The sequence below is a fragment of the Phoenix dactylifera genome, chromosome 1, assembly GCF_009389715.1.
Source record: "Phoenix dactylifera cultivar Barhee BC4 chromosome 1, palm_55x_up_171113_PBpolish2nd_filt_p, whole genome shotgun sequence".
Lineage (NCBI taxonomy): Eukaryota > Viridiplantae > Streptophyta > Magnoliopsida > Arecales > Arecaceae > Phoenix > Phoenix dactylifera.
The window spans coordinates 37,665,825-37,680,244 of record NC_052392.1 but is presented as its reverse complement, the minus strand read 5'-3'; the positions used below and the strand labels follow the sequence as shown (position 1 = coordinate 37,680,244).

At 35.9% G+C, this 14,420-nt stretch overlaps 1 protein-coding gene across 5 annotated transcripts; it reads left to right on the top strand.

Moving 5' to 3' along the window:
* The first annotated feature begins 1,648 nt into the window (after positions 1-1,648).
* Positions 1,649-13,705, top strand: LOC103722199 (GDP-mannose transporter GONST1). Of its 5 annotated transcripts, none has more exons than XR_606432.4 (11): positions 1,649-1,846; positions 3,723-3,954; positions 4,088-4,227; positions 7,161-7,290; positions 8,218-8,316; positions 9,206-9,360; positions 10,543-10,659; positions 12,404-12,501; positions 12,599-12,891; positions 13,178-13,266; positions 13,398-13,705. XR_606432.4 is itself a non-coding variant. In XM_008812675.4 (9 exons), exons 1-9 carry the CDS (start codon positions 1,836-1,838, stop codon positions 12,655-12,657), a joined length of 1,041 nt encoding a protein of 346 aa, XP_008810897.1. In that variant the 5' UTR covers positions 1,649-1,835; the 3' UTR covers positions 12,658-13,121. The 5 variants fall into 5 exon arrangements, 1 of the variants encoding a protein (XP_008810897.1); XR_606431.4 differs by having other exon boundaries at positions 1,650-1,846; positions 12,599-12,719; XM_008812675.4 differs by lacking the exons at positions 13,178-13,266; positions 13,398-13,705 and having other exon boundaries at positions 12,599-13,121.
* The last annotated feature ends 715 nt before the right edge of the window (positions 13,706-14,420 follow it).

Genomic DNA, 14,420 nt, shown 5'->3' with positions numbered 1-14,420 from the left:
TGACTAGTGAGGAAATATGGTAATAGCGGTTCGACTTAATTTTTTCTTTGAATTTGAAAGTAAGAGATCCGATCTAACTAAGATTATTAGTTGTTCTCCTTACTTCGATAAAATTAATTATAAATAATTATTAGTCACAATGCTTTTTTTTTTTCTTTTTAGTTTATAAATATAGCTTGGAGTGTCTTTGGATGCGGAAAAAGTATTTTGCAGCACCTCTAAGTAATCCACTTGGGCAGGCATCATGCCCCTTCTTTGCGAATTGCTGCCATTTCTTACCCTTGCGTCGGATGGATAATTAAGCAGATGATATAGTGGCACAGCCTAGCTTTACTCCACTTGGGACTTTATGTCCTAAATATGCATTTCACAAACATGCCAAATGCTAGTTGTGATCAAAGTCTTTTGATAAAAATCTCTGCTTCCTTCAACTCAATATTCCATAAATTTTCAATTTGTTTTTTGGAAAGAGTACCTTTTACCTCTATTTCTTACACTGAAGAGCGAACTTTACCCAAGCAATACAATCGAATTCATGAGTATAGAGTATAGAGAGCTAAAGATAGGAATCCAGTAGCATATACCCCTTATTTCAGCCATCAACAACTACTCATAATGGATAGAGGAGCGTCCTTTCGTGTTCTACCGAAGGCCAACTTCTGAGATAATCCCTTTGGTTTAGAGGAGCATCTTTTTCCGTGATAGCTGCCTCCACAGAAGAAAAGCATACGTTTGGTATTGTACCACAAGACCTCCATGGCTTTCCATCCTGCTTGCTTGTTCCACAGAGCTCCTCTTCCTTTCTTTTGAGAGTGGTGTGGAACTTTTGAATATCTCACACGTGGCAATCGTTGTGGCCTCACTTGAGCCGATGCAATGTTTTTGATGAGAAACGTTGACTCTACTCGTGTAAAGCGTTGACCACCATACAAAATTAGGTACAAGTTGGTAGTTTCCACTATATACAAATAGATACATAATTTTTTGTTTGACATTAGCAAGTTCTAACCAACATGAGCATATCCAATTGGAAGGTTGGCGTCGAAAGTGACCTTTCGCTAATTGGTGTGATATATAATTTAAGATAGGGTTCGCCAATTGGGGCGATATCAGGTTGGGTCGCGGTTATATGGTTCAAACTTTGAATCCATGAATCATTTATTTAGTAGATGCTAATTCAACAAGAGGAGCCTCAAGGTTCAATTGAAGTAGATGGCCGGCTGTTCGATATAAATTTTTAATCATATGGATTGATAAGTCACCTCTGCAATCTTTTTGCATTATGGAAAAGAAATCACTCATTACCTTCTTTTTAGCTATGATCGGATGAAATAAACTCGAACCAATTTGAGTTCAATCAAATTAAACCAAGTTGGTAAAGTTGTGCAACCTACCCCACCCCACTTAGAGGCAACACCCCTACTCTCTTTTCCCCAAATTCAAATGTGGACCAAATCTGTCTCTCTCTCTCCAATCCAGCAGTCAGTCAAACCACATTTGCACCCTCCGCCTAACTCCGAAATGAAATGAAAATTTAGGAGTTTTTCTATCTAGCCCTTGGATTGTTGTTCCTTTACAAATAAATCCTCGTTCTTTGATGACGCTGTGTTCTTAAAAAAAAAAAAAGGGAGAAAGAAGGGGAAAAAAAAGACCGGATATTCCCCCTCGCGGATCCTTTTTTAAGGAGTCTTGAGTCTCTCTTTTGCTTTCTTCCAAGGTCCCAATTCCAAACCCTTTTGTTCCCCTCGCTTTCCCTCGTTCTCGTCGTGTGAATCTATGGTGAGAGCGGTAGTTTGAGTTCTTAGCCCTCGTCGCCTGGCCTTATCTCAGCGCTCATGGGTTCGAGGTAAGCTTTATGACAGATCTTTCATCAGTTTTTTGCTCGAGAAGACGCCTTTTTCTTTTCCTGATTTGGGTTCTTGAAAAGTTCTGTATAGGAGGGGGAGTTGGTACTTGAATTTCTTTGATTTTGGGAGATACGGGGTTTGATCGTGATGAATTTTAGACTGGAATTTCGGATGAGTCGGCGTTTATGACCGGCCACAACCTGGTGGTTGACGGAGGTCCACCGCGGTCGGACCGACCCCTCCGTCGTGCATCAACTGATGCCGGTGGATCAGGGGATAATAAGGCGGAATAAAGCCAAGGGGAACTTAGCAGTTGGCCGTACTTGTTTAACAGCTTATGGTTTTATGTCTAGTTCAGCATACAGTTGGTCCATGTTCTCTTGAGACATCGAGACCGTGTAATGGAATCCAGTTTTATGGCTGATGTTTTCAGTGTCGTCACTGTAAGCTTTTATTTGTGCTATCAGGCAATTTTTTCTCGTGGGGTGTAACAGGGATTCTGTAGTTACACCGAACTCGGTACCATACCATGCCGTATACCGACACTGTAATAGGATGGTACCAGTATGGGTCCGGCACCAAGACGGTGAACCTTGGTTTAATTAATCTTGGTGGAGTTTCTCCTCTCTTTTACTCCGAAAATTATAATAGATTTATCTCTGTAAAGTGTCAGGCATTGGTTAGATGTGTTAGTATGATTCGAGACAGCATAATATCTTACATGTGATTCATTTAGTAACTTAACAAGTACAACCTTATCTTGTACTGAACAGTAGAAAATTATGACTCCTTAATCATGTGGCTCTGAAGTCCAACAAGCAAGCTCCATTCTCATTATCGAACTCTATTTAAAATTAAGGAAAGGCCCTATGCTGAAGTAAGGTGCACACTTTCATGCCAAAGGAAAATACTTAGAGGAACTATAATATTTTGGACCCTCATTTGCTGATCCTTATTGTTAATAATCTTTTGTTATTCAATCAGAGTGGAAGTAAGTAACGAAGTTAGATGGCTTGATCAAATATAGCCGTTGTGTGAATCAAGCTGTGCCTGAAGTATTTTGCATCCATCTTGTTAATAGTCCTGCAAGTTAAGAAGATAATGTATCTTAAGGCATATTGTTACACAAGTGGAACATAAAAATCTCACACAAATACACTAACTTGTATTCATGCTAGACCGCCGTCTGCTTCCCTTAACCTCCCACTGATCTCCTGCATGTTGAAGGTCACTTTTACAAGCAAGGGTCAAATTCACTATAGTTTGACCTAGACATGTTGAAGCAAAGCTTTCCAATAGTCAAAGTAACGTAGTGCTTGAGTAGGGTGCTTCAGGAATTGCACTTCCTTAAGTGAAGTAGGGGTGTTTAATTGTGCAAGTCGAGTTAATGCCTATCGATTGGAAAGGATACAGGAAGTTTTGATTAGCCTTGCCGACTTAAATGTCCTATGCAAGAAAGTGTCAATGTCCTCGTATAATTTAAGGTCATTAGGATTCTCCAGATAATTTATTAGGGAAATATGGATGCAGATTGGCTAGCCAATTTATCTATTATTCAATTTTGGAGGCTCCAGTTTACGTGGGGTCAAAAGCAAGGTTTCAGAAATGGCTTTATTTGGTTACACACATCCCTGCCAATGCTGTTATTGACCTGTCAAATTAAGGTCAAAATCAAGATTTCTTTGCTCATGAGCTGTTACATTTCCTTATCTAGCTTGTAATTTATGAATAAATTTAGTTTCTTGTATATGTCATCATTATGTTATACATTGTATTTTCAACTATTTATTCTTTGTTTAACCTTCTCCTTGTATTTGTATAACAGCAATACTAAATTACTATGTTATGGCTTTTCCAAAATACTTACTTCTATAGGTCACTTTCTGGGTCAAAATCCTTTGGTGAAGATGACCTTGATTTGGAAGATAGTAAAGTGGCAAAAGACAGAGAGAAGATTTCACGCTTTTACAGGCCTGGGAAGATCCACAATCAGGCCCTTCTATCTGGTCTTGCATACTGCATATCATCATGCAGCATGATACTGGTTAATAAGTTTGTCCTGTCAGGCTATGATTTTAATGCTGGAATATCATTGATGCTTTACCAGGTGAAGGAACTATATCTCATCTATATACTACTATAATGGCAAGAATTTTGTCAGTTGCCGTACATTTTAACAGCTTGACCGCTAAGAGTGTAGAATGACTAACAGGTTGATGCCCATTGTTCTGTGGTTGCAGAATATTGTCTCAGTAATTATAGTCACTGCTTTGAGTCTGTTGGGAGTAATCTCAACAGAACCGCTTACCTGGAAATTAATTAAGGTCTGGTTGCCCGTCAATGTTATATTTGTTGGGATGCTTATTACAAGCATTTTTAGGTAAGTAAACATGTTTGTCATGGTTTCCTTACGCTTGTTTCCTTTTACAATAATTGTAAATTTACTTGCTGAAGTCAATTATCAATTCAAAGGTTCGTTTCTAGTGAACTAGAAGCATTTAAACATTTGATATGCAGACACTTATCTTTCTAAATTAAATATGATCTCTATGTGCCCTCTTCAGGGTAAGGTTTAAAACTAGTTACAGCTAAGATTGCTGATAAGTCAACTTCTATTCTTCTGTAGTACTTAGATACATTTAGATATAATATTATACTGTAATATACCTTAAAAGCCTTCAGAACACTTTTGTACACCCTCTCTTCCAAGTTCTTTGATGCCTTCTCCATTGGAAGAATTTGATCTGTCAATATGATCATTTCACTTTGTTATGAACTGTTTCATCATCAGACTATTGGCGAAACATTGCCTTAGTGGTATCATTATTTAAGGGTTTGGTTAAATTATGCTCTAGGATGAAGAGTTGGTGCATATCATGTCTTGCTAGGTAAGGGGCAATCACTGTCACACATGGATGTATAAATAATTTATTTGACATCTTTGGTGTGGTTCAATCTTCTAGAGGAATTTAAGGAATGATATGATGAGTCCTGGGCTGTACTTTGCTTTATTGTTCTGTACTGGTTGTATTGCAGCTTCCTCCTTCTGTGGTTCTCAGCAGTGACAACTCAGAGGTTCCCCCCTTTCAACCAAGGACTCTCGGTGCATTTAATTTAGTCGTGTTTCCTTGAGCATAATTGATATTATCCTAATTTTCCTTTCCATTTGTAGTTTGTGTTGCTGTCAGGCTGTAATAAATCTGAAATATATTAGTTCATTTGGTTCCTTGGATTCTTAAGTAGATCCAATATTCACTTAAGCATGCATGCTATCTTCACTGTTTCAGCTTCTCCCTCCAATTAATGTACTCCTTCTTTTAACCTCATATTATTCCTTATTCAATTGTTTAATTTCACCATATATGGTAAAAGGTTGATTTTCAGATATGCTTCTTATACACTGGGAATCGTTCGGTTCGTGTAAGGTTGCTGTTTATTGGTAACTTTATCATCAATCATTATGTAATTAAAATGAATCTTGTCATCTGTTACAGAATATTTGGTTCACATTAAATTGTGTATGTGGTGGGGATTTAGCATAGCAGTTTATCTGTATATGTTTGATAATTCATATGTTGGATTTATATTTTAGCAAGTAAGACCATGATGACTAACAGGGTTACAGTGATGGCTTCCTAGTTCTTCCTGTATTTTGTGTAAACTCGTAGGCATTATTTTGTTGGTTGTTGGTCTTGGTCACAATCCAGCAAAGAGAACAAGATTTATAATTCAGTCAAGCTCAGGCAAATGGAATCTATTTCACTTGTCTTATTTAAGATTTAAAGTGATTAATTGATCAACATTCAGAAATTTTTTAGAAAGTATTGTTAGTTCTCTGCAGTAATTTGTCATTTTTTGAATCGTTAATAAAAGTAGCGAATTATTCAGGAAAAGCTATTTCTATGTGAGTCTTAATCAACTTGAGAAATTGATTTTGATAGAAAATCTAAACTAGAGTGGTTATCAGTCAGAATTCAAGAAATGCAGGCATAGTTTGTATCAGAGATAGTTTCTGTGTGAAGTTTATTGTAAAATTCTTTTGTTTAATCTTAAATTAAGTGTAGCTCTTATTTGGTAGCCTACGAATCCCATTTGTTCTTCATTCTTCTGCTGTACTACAAGCAAATTTTAGATACCAGCTAAATTTTACTTCGACAGTTTCAAGGCTAGGTATATGTTTGTCCGGCTAGCTATCTGTTGTCAGCACATTTCATTTGTGTCTCGGCAACTTGTACTGTCACGCTAGTGGACGCAGGTGCACCCTCATGCCTGCCATTCAGTCTTTTGGCAGCAAAGAGGCATCATCATCAGTAATCCCAATAAATGTCTCAATTATCATCTCAGCCACAGATCTCAACGTTCCTTTATAACCAATCTATTTTATAATCATCTCCAATTTTATTTCAGTAACTTTGTCCTTGATGTTAGTTACAGTTTAGAGTATAACCTATAAACTACAGGCTGTCTAAAAGCAACTTCATATTTCATGGATCATTTTGAAGTTTGAAATGTGCTAGTCATGCTAGAAATTGACTACATAAAGGAAGAACCATGCATTTCTGCAGGTTAGCGACACCAATCTGGTTAGTGTTCTCTTCTTTTCCTCTTCCTATATTCCCCTTAGATTTCTTTCTTTCCAACTTTGCTCGCTTTACATGGTGAATAGTAATAAACGCAATCATCTTTGCTTTGGGAAAATGTTTTACGGTTTACCTCTTTTAGGAGAGAATAAAACTGAATACATATCAATTAAATCATGATACAAGTCCATCTTTTGTGTGTATTACCATTCATCCTAAATTTAACTACCGCGTGCATCCCATATGATGAAATCACAGCCATCCATGGAATCATGCGCCATAGTTTAGAGTGAGAAGATGGTGGTAGATCCTGCAATCATAATCCTTCATCAGATACACCTTTCAGTTAAATACATGTGGTTAATTTCCATTTTTCCTGCTTCCTTTTTTCAAGAAAAGAATTTATCAACCTTTATTAGTTCTTGACATCTTCTGAAGGATCTTCATGCGTAACTCAATACTTGTCCTTATACTTATATCTATTTCATCAGTTTAAGTTTATTTATTTTAGGGATTTCTGTGTTATTAATGTAGCTTTCATATTGCATTTTTTAAGTCAATCTGATACTAGAGATCTGGATACAATTGCTATAGTTTTAGAGTGCATATTTAGGAAGCACATGCATTATGGTACAGAAGTTTATGATATACTTAGAAGGAAACTCTATGAAACTCTATTCTCGCTTGCATCAAGCATTGTTTATTACTAACTCGGTATCCTTGTTTCTTGCAGTTTAAAGTACATTAATGTTGCCATGGTAACAATTTTGAAGAATGTCACCAATGTCATTACTGCTCTTGGTGAAACATACCTTTTCCAAAAGCATCACGGCAACAAAGTCTGGGCTGCTCTGTTCCTTATGGTATTTCCAAACTGCAATTCTAATCCTGTGGTCACTTCAAAATAGAAAAGGGGAAAATCTGAAATTGAATATCATTATTCATAACATTTGTGGAAATTTTTTACATCAAAAACATTTGTTGAAATTTTCCTCACTGACAGTGAATAATTCTGGCATAAAAAAGTGCTTAATATAATGTACCTTTGGTTTCAAAATTTTGGGCACACCCATTTTATCATATGTATCGCTGATGAAAATGTCTTGGAGAAAAAAAATAAGTTAAGGAAGACCCCCTTGGTCGGTTAGGTCCTTTTTAATGAATTAGTGTGCAGGAAATAACTATAATCACTAAGCCTCACCCCCAAATATCTGGAACTGCTTGTGAACATTCTTCATTGCTGATTATTCCTGTTATCGGCTACTTTTAGTTGTACTGCAAAGTTGAAGATTCTTTCTAGGTATTTCCTTCCTCTTCTCTGACTTGTTGATGCTTTTGACACTGCTGTCATTGTTTACAAAATAATGGTAATATATCTAATCAATATTTAAACTTTTTACTAGCTGAATCTGTTGTGCTGTTTTTGTAGTGTTTACAAAGTCTATTGAACTAAATATTCTATTTCCCATCTCAGAGAAGAAATAAGGTGCCAAGGATCATACAACTCCCAGCAAATTGCTCTAAAAGAAAATTCACGAATGTTGCATAAATAATGTGAAGAATTGATAATAATTTCTTGGGACGCATCTGCTCAGCAATTTGATTCATGCAATGTTTCATCACTTGATGGGGGAATAAATATATGTTTTATGTTTGTTAGTAATCTGAAATGATATTTCTCACATTAACTTTCTTTATATATTAAGTTAGGATATTGATTTTTAGTTAAGTATGACAAAATGAGAAATAATTCGACTTTTTCTGATTTTCAATATTCTTTCTTTATGCAGATAATCTCAGCAATTTCTGGAGGAATCACAGATCTCTCATTTCATGCAGTTGGCTATGCATGGCAGATTGTTAATTGTTTCCTGACAGCATCATATTCAGTAATATTTATATTTGGAATCTTTTCATTGCTCTGGAAAAACACCTGTCTTTTACATTAAATATAAACGATGATAGTATTAAAATTGCGTATGTGTGTTGGTTAATTTCTTCATGATTGTAGAGAAAAACTCAATTTAGTAAATTTTAAATGCTTTAACATGTGTATAAATGCAACCTTTATTTAGCTGCATTTTTTTTCTTTTTTTGTATCATTATGATTTTTTATAAACTTTGCAGGATTTTTAGATCTTTTTGGACTCCAGAAAGATATTCAATTTAACTTTATTTCAGCTGAAAAAAGTTCATATATTTTGTCCCAAAACAAATAAATTTTTATTTAAATCCCTGATTGAAATTCCAGAACCAATATTCTAATCCTGACACCGATGGAACTTGTGTAAACTTTATATTATATATCATGATCGACGTAAATGCTCGTATATATGTATTTGAATATCCTGCATATAGTCTGCTTGGCTTAACATAGCCATCTTAGGTTCCTGTGGTAGAAAGTACTGTTTCTTCAAGCTCGGTATTCTTAGATCTTCTTACCACTATCAAATTATTGCTTACTGATTCTATGTTTGTTTGAATTACTTTATTATCCAACTTCGCTGTTGAACATGCATAGTTCCAGTTTTTGTTGGAACAACTGCTTTCTTGTTGAATGTTAGGAAATGATTCTATGCTGTCAGTGATGCTATTCTCTGTAATCTTTGATAAAGTTTTATGGCCATATGATTAACAGATAATATGTATTTACATGACAATATGATATAACTTTGCTTCTGTAATGCCTTTTTGTTGTGGTGGGGGGAAGAGGGGGGAGGGGGGGGGATGTTTCTGCACTACTTTTGGCGCTGACACATGCCTTTTGCTATTCCTCAGCTAACACTACGGCGGGTTATGGATACAGCTAAGCAATTAACAAAATCTGGAAATTTGAATGAGTTTTCAATGGTTTTGCTCAATAACACACTTTCATTGCCTTTGGGGATTCTGCTAGTTTTTGCATTTAATGAAGTGGATTACCTTTCTAAAACGTAAGTTGATTATTCAAAATCACATATTAGTGTCTATTACATCATTTTCAGCAGAAATGATTGATACATGCTGCTTTCATGTTGTCCTTGAGCATAGGCTGATATACATATCATGCCACATATCAATATGAAACAAAACTGAAAGCAAAATACAAATTTTACAAGGGGGCAAATAGTTTTGGTACAACCCTTGCTAGTTATGTTGGTAGTGGCAAAGCCAAGCTTTTGCTTAAAAGTCAAGAGAAGGTTCCTCCAAAAAAGGAAAGTGTCAGGGGAGGGGGGAATGCATTTGATAACAACTAGGTACACAAAACTAGTTAGTGAATCAATAAATAGATATCATGTAAAGTGATTTAGATTGATGACACAATGCTTTTCTTTATGTTTGCTACGTATAGTATGCATATTGTACTATGCATTGAACCCAAGGTGTGAAATGCCGGATGAACTGGCCCAGTACCTGCTGGTATGTACCTGAATTTTTAAAAAGCGGCTGCCTTATGTGGGCAGTCCAAGGTACTGCATAGCACATATGCGTTATGCAGGTGCATATGAGGATGCCTGTGTGGTTGGCTTTCTAAAATTATATAATAATTAGTAAAATTCATAAAAAAGATAAAAATAATTGAAAATTGAAAAAATAATAAATCAAAAGATAAGTATACACTCCAGCACCTATTTGAGAGCCTATTTTGATATAGTACAGCACATTACTTTTAAAAAATAACAGTATTTCTTTTGGAACTACTCTCAAATTCTAGATATGCTCTCTCTCTCTCTCTCTCTCTCTCACACACACACACACACACTCACAGACGCACACACATACATATACACACATGCACGTGCATGCGTACAAGCATACAAGCATACAAGCACATGCACATATGCATACATATACACTGATATGCAAATACACCCTCATATTTATATCATCTCCTCTGCTCTTTTATATAAGCATCTTTACTAATTGATAATTTCAATGGTATGAAATGTATCCATTAGAACTGGATAGAAATCTAACATGCGAAAGTAAGGATGAAGAGGGTTGGATCACCATAAGTCATGCTTGTGATGTTCTAACAAGCAATGATACTATTATTATATCATGAATGTTTAAACAACATGGATATTTTCTTTATTATCTTATTAGGCTTATGTATCTGTGAAGTGAATTGGCAGGCCGCTTTTGAGGATGCCTTTATTCTGGTTGACAATGACTTCAAGTGGGTTTTTGGGGCTTGCAATCAGCTTCACTTCAATGTGGTTTCTTCACCAGACAGGTGCAACTACATACAGGTATACTGGGTACACTTTGAAGTTGACAATTGAAACTTTTTATTTCTTCCTTTCTGGGTTTTAAACTGGAACCTCAACCCAGCGCATGCACTGAGGACGACCAAAAGACTCGGTCGTGTTAGTAAATTGACATTTGAACTAAAAAACAACACTCTTGCAATCCGTAATCTATGGGATGCTTATAATTTCAAAACACAAGGTCTATTGTGCGCTGTTCCAATCTCCTATAGGCTAGCAGTCTTTTCTTGACTCCAGTTATTTCCATAAAAAATTTGAGTATGATCTCCCATGTACCATCTCTTGCACTTGTATCCTTCCTCTTGTGGTGTGTTCTTAGAAGCTGCTGAATCATATGAACTAGTGGTGCCAAGGACAATGCCAGGCTTACTCCATCTTCAAGATCTACGGAACTGAATCCCTACATTCAAATTTAATTTTCACCCTACTTTTTTCTCACCTTGCTTGGATCTGATTAGAAACTGACAAGATAGTAGAAGTTTAGAAACCTATGTCTAAGAGAATGAATATTTGTTGTAGCATTCCATGATCCATCTTGGAAGCCATAGGTGCATAAAAGTTACATGCTCCCAGTTCCATTGAAGAAAGTTTCTAGCAAATAGTGACTGTTTCACAAGCTGCCTCAATTTGTATGATGTTGATTGCAAACACCTATGTCTTCCTTTGATCACCTCTCTTCAATATATGTAATTCTACTTCACTTTCTGGAGCAGTGCATGCTTTTATTTCGTGGAGATGGGAGGTAAATGCCATGCCTGTCTTATTATCAACTAGTTCTGGGGACATGAGATGCACATGATTTATTCAGGTGGAAACAGTATTTGATTAATGGTTGTAATGCCATCAATCATCATTCTTAGGAGTAGATTTGATAAATATATTCCCAATTTTAGTTGTCGCACTGCTCTTCTATCTTCAGTCCTTTATCAGAGAGTAAATTTCAGGAGGTGTATTTACTTAGCTAAAGTGTCTTTTCTTGAAGCAAGAGACAATCTAATGTGCAAACATCCAACTGTGCCGGGAGTTTGCACCATATATAGTGGAGATATGATGAGTTATTATTTGTTTGGTGCATGTTAGAGCAATTATTAGATTTAGTGGACAAATTGATAAACTTATCCAAGTTGATCAACTTATTTGTGATTAAGGAATAATGTTTTGGAAAATGACTGGACACGATGACATTTTTTAGAAGTTTCAATAAATATTTTTAGAAAAAAATTTGGTTTAAGTGGTTGGATGCTTGGGATTGCTCAAAGTTCTTCTAGGGTTATATGGCAGTCTCTTGTAGGCTGTAGTACTGGTTGGCATATAGCCATATACCATGTTGAGGGTTTATCATGGATGGCAACCTTGGATTTGAGCAGAAGTTAAACATTTACCAGTCAACAAAATTTTTCTATGACGCCACTTTAAACAGATAGCATCTTAACTGCGAAGGACCGTGCACATAATGTTCAGATTAGTAGGTTTTAGGTAATTGAAAGATAACACTAGTGCACACTACATTACCTGAGCGCACTATAGGATTAGTACGGTCTTACTGTGCACAAGTTTCCTGGAGGCATTGATTTACCATCTTTCAGAGGTATGAAAATTAAATCTGGCACTTGAACATTAATATAACGTTCTTTTCAATTATTAAGCTAGTTGAACAATTCTCCAAAAGTCGTATGTGGAATTTCTTTGCTGATGTATTCCTTTTTTATTCTTTTTTTTTTTGCAGCCTTGTAGGATCACTGAATAAGATACCTCTGTCCATTGCTGGAATCCTTCTCTTTAAAGTTCCAACTAGCCTGGAGAATTTCATAAGCATCCTTTTTGGTAGGTTTTTGCCATTGATAAAGGTATTTGTGTAATTTATTTTTTACCTTGTCACCTTCTTACAGTGTATTTATGCAAACAAAATTCTACTCCACAGGTCTGTTAGCAGGCATATTCTTTGCCAAGGCAAAGATGAGGGAGAGATCTCAGTCCTGAGGTAGAGAGGGGCCGTTCATTGGAAATCATTGTTTGGAGCTGGGAAAGTGCTGTATTTGCAGGTACTGCAACTCTCCAAGCTGGGACAAGGTTTCATAAGCAGATGATCTGATTAATTTCCTTGGTTTACTGGAAATTATCATTCAAAGGAAGTCAGTCTGAGATCATTTTAGTGGAAAGAGGCTCTTCCTTTGGGTGCGCTCAGATTTTGCATGGCCAAATTCATGGGCACTGGTATACATCTTTGCGCTGCATCTTTTGGTGTACCATCCTTCTGCGCCTGCACTTCTGCTAATCCATTTCCAATCTGTAAAAGTTTTAGTTTTTGGAATTTACTGTTTTGTTGTCTTGTAAACTGTGGTACTTCACTGAAAAAAATCTACCTGTCGGTGCTGGGCTTCAAGCGGTGAATTGCAATTATGAGTTGTGGAGACCTAATGGTTTCCAATTTCTCTTTGCTGTAATACTTCAGCTAACCTACATGTAGTCTAACAAGGTTTGTTTACATGTCAAATGGCAGAATTACAGTAAGAACCAGAAAATTAATCAGAGTCCAATGCTGAAGAACTTGGGGGTGCAATGACCTAACTGTGCCATGGGCATCAACAGGTGAGCAATTTGGATCAAATTTAATCAATAAACCTTTTTGGTAAACAAACATGTTTCATATAGAAACACCAAGATGCTTGTGATTGTGATTATATCAGAAATACGATTTATTTTAAAATAAAATGATGCAGTGTACCATCTTATTTTATCGGAAGTCTCGGAGGAGACAAATGGTGCGGCGGACCATCACCCATGTATTTTTCTCAAAAAGGGAAAAAAAGGGGCACCTGTAATAAAACTTCTTGTAGAATGCTGCTTACCGTTGGTTGGACATGATTCAGTAATCTAGTTGAGGATAAAACGCTTTGGAATTGTTAATTCATAACTTGAGACGTACGTGGCTGAATGTATCTTGCAAGAAATTTGGATGAAGCTTTTGATGTAAAGCTACAAATTTAACAAAAAATGAGTATGACTTCTCAGTGTGCTTAAATATTTATCCTCTGGCAGTTAACTTGGAGTGGTAGGAATCTCTTGGCTTTTGATACAGGAAACGAGAATCTGGTTGAAGAATTAGAAAAATAATTTCTTGCTAATAGAAAGTAGTTGGTAAATTTCATACAAACCAATCTTCCCTAGTGGGGTATAAAGCAGTCATGGGAGACAGTGGTGACTTCTGAGAGTGGAATGAGTTTCTTGTCATGTAGTAAAATGATGAACATAATAGAATTTTTTCCCCATGTCCATGGAGACTAAAATGCATTTATTCTACTAATTTTTAAACCAATATCCTCTAAAGCTTTCTTCCATAAATTAAATTTAGTTTTTAGTTTAGTTCTTTTCTCATTAACCATTATTATAGTGTTTAAAAATAGCATACACTAAGGCACATCTACCTCAACATAAAACATAAGCTTATCCTATTGTGACCAGAGATACATTAATTGTTCTATAACAACATCCGGTTTTAACACTCGTCAAAGCTCCAATGTATGCATTTTTGTATATTTTCAAAGATTTCAACATGCTATTAATGAACACCCTTCGCTTTTAAAATGCCACCTGCTAGCATCATCGCTCCAATAAACATTAGCACCGACAAAAATCATATCCTGCTACATTCTATTTTTACATAAAAATTGTAACAACTTGATGTATATTTAATACTCAATAATAATAATAATAATGATGAAGAAATTATAGAACTCTTAAGT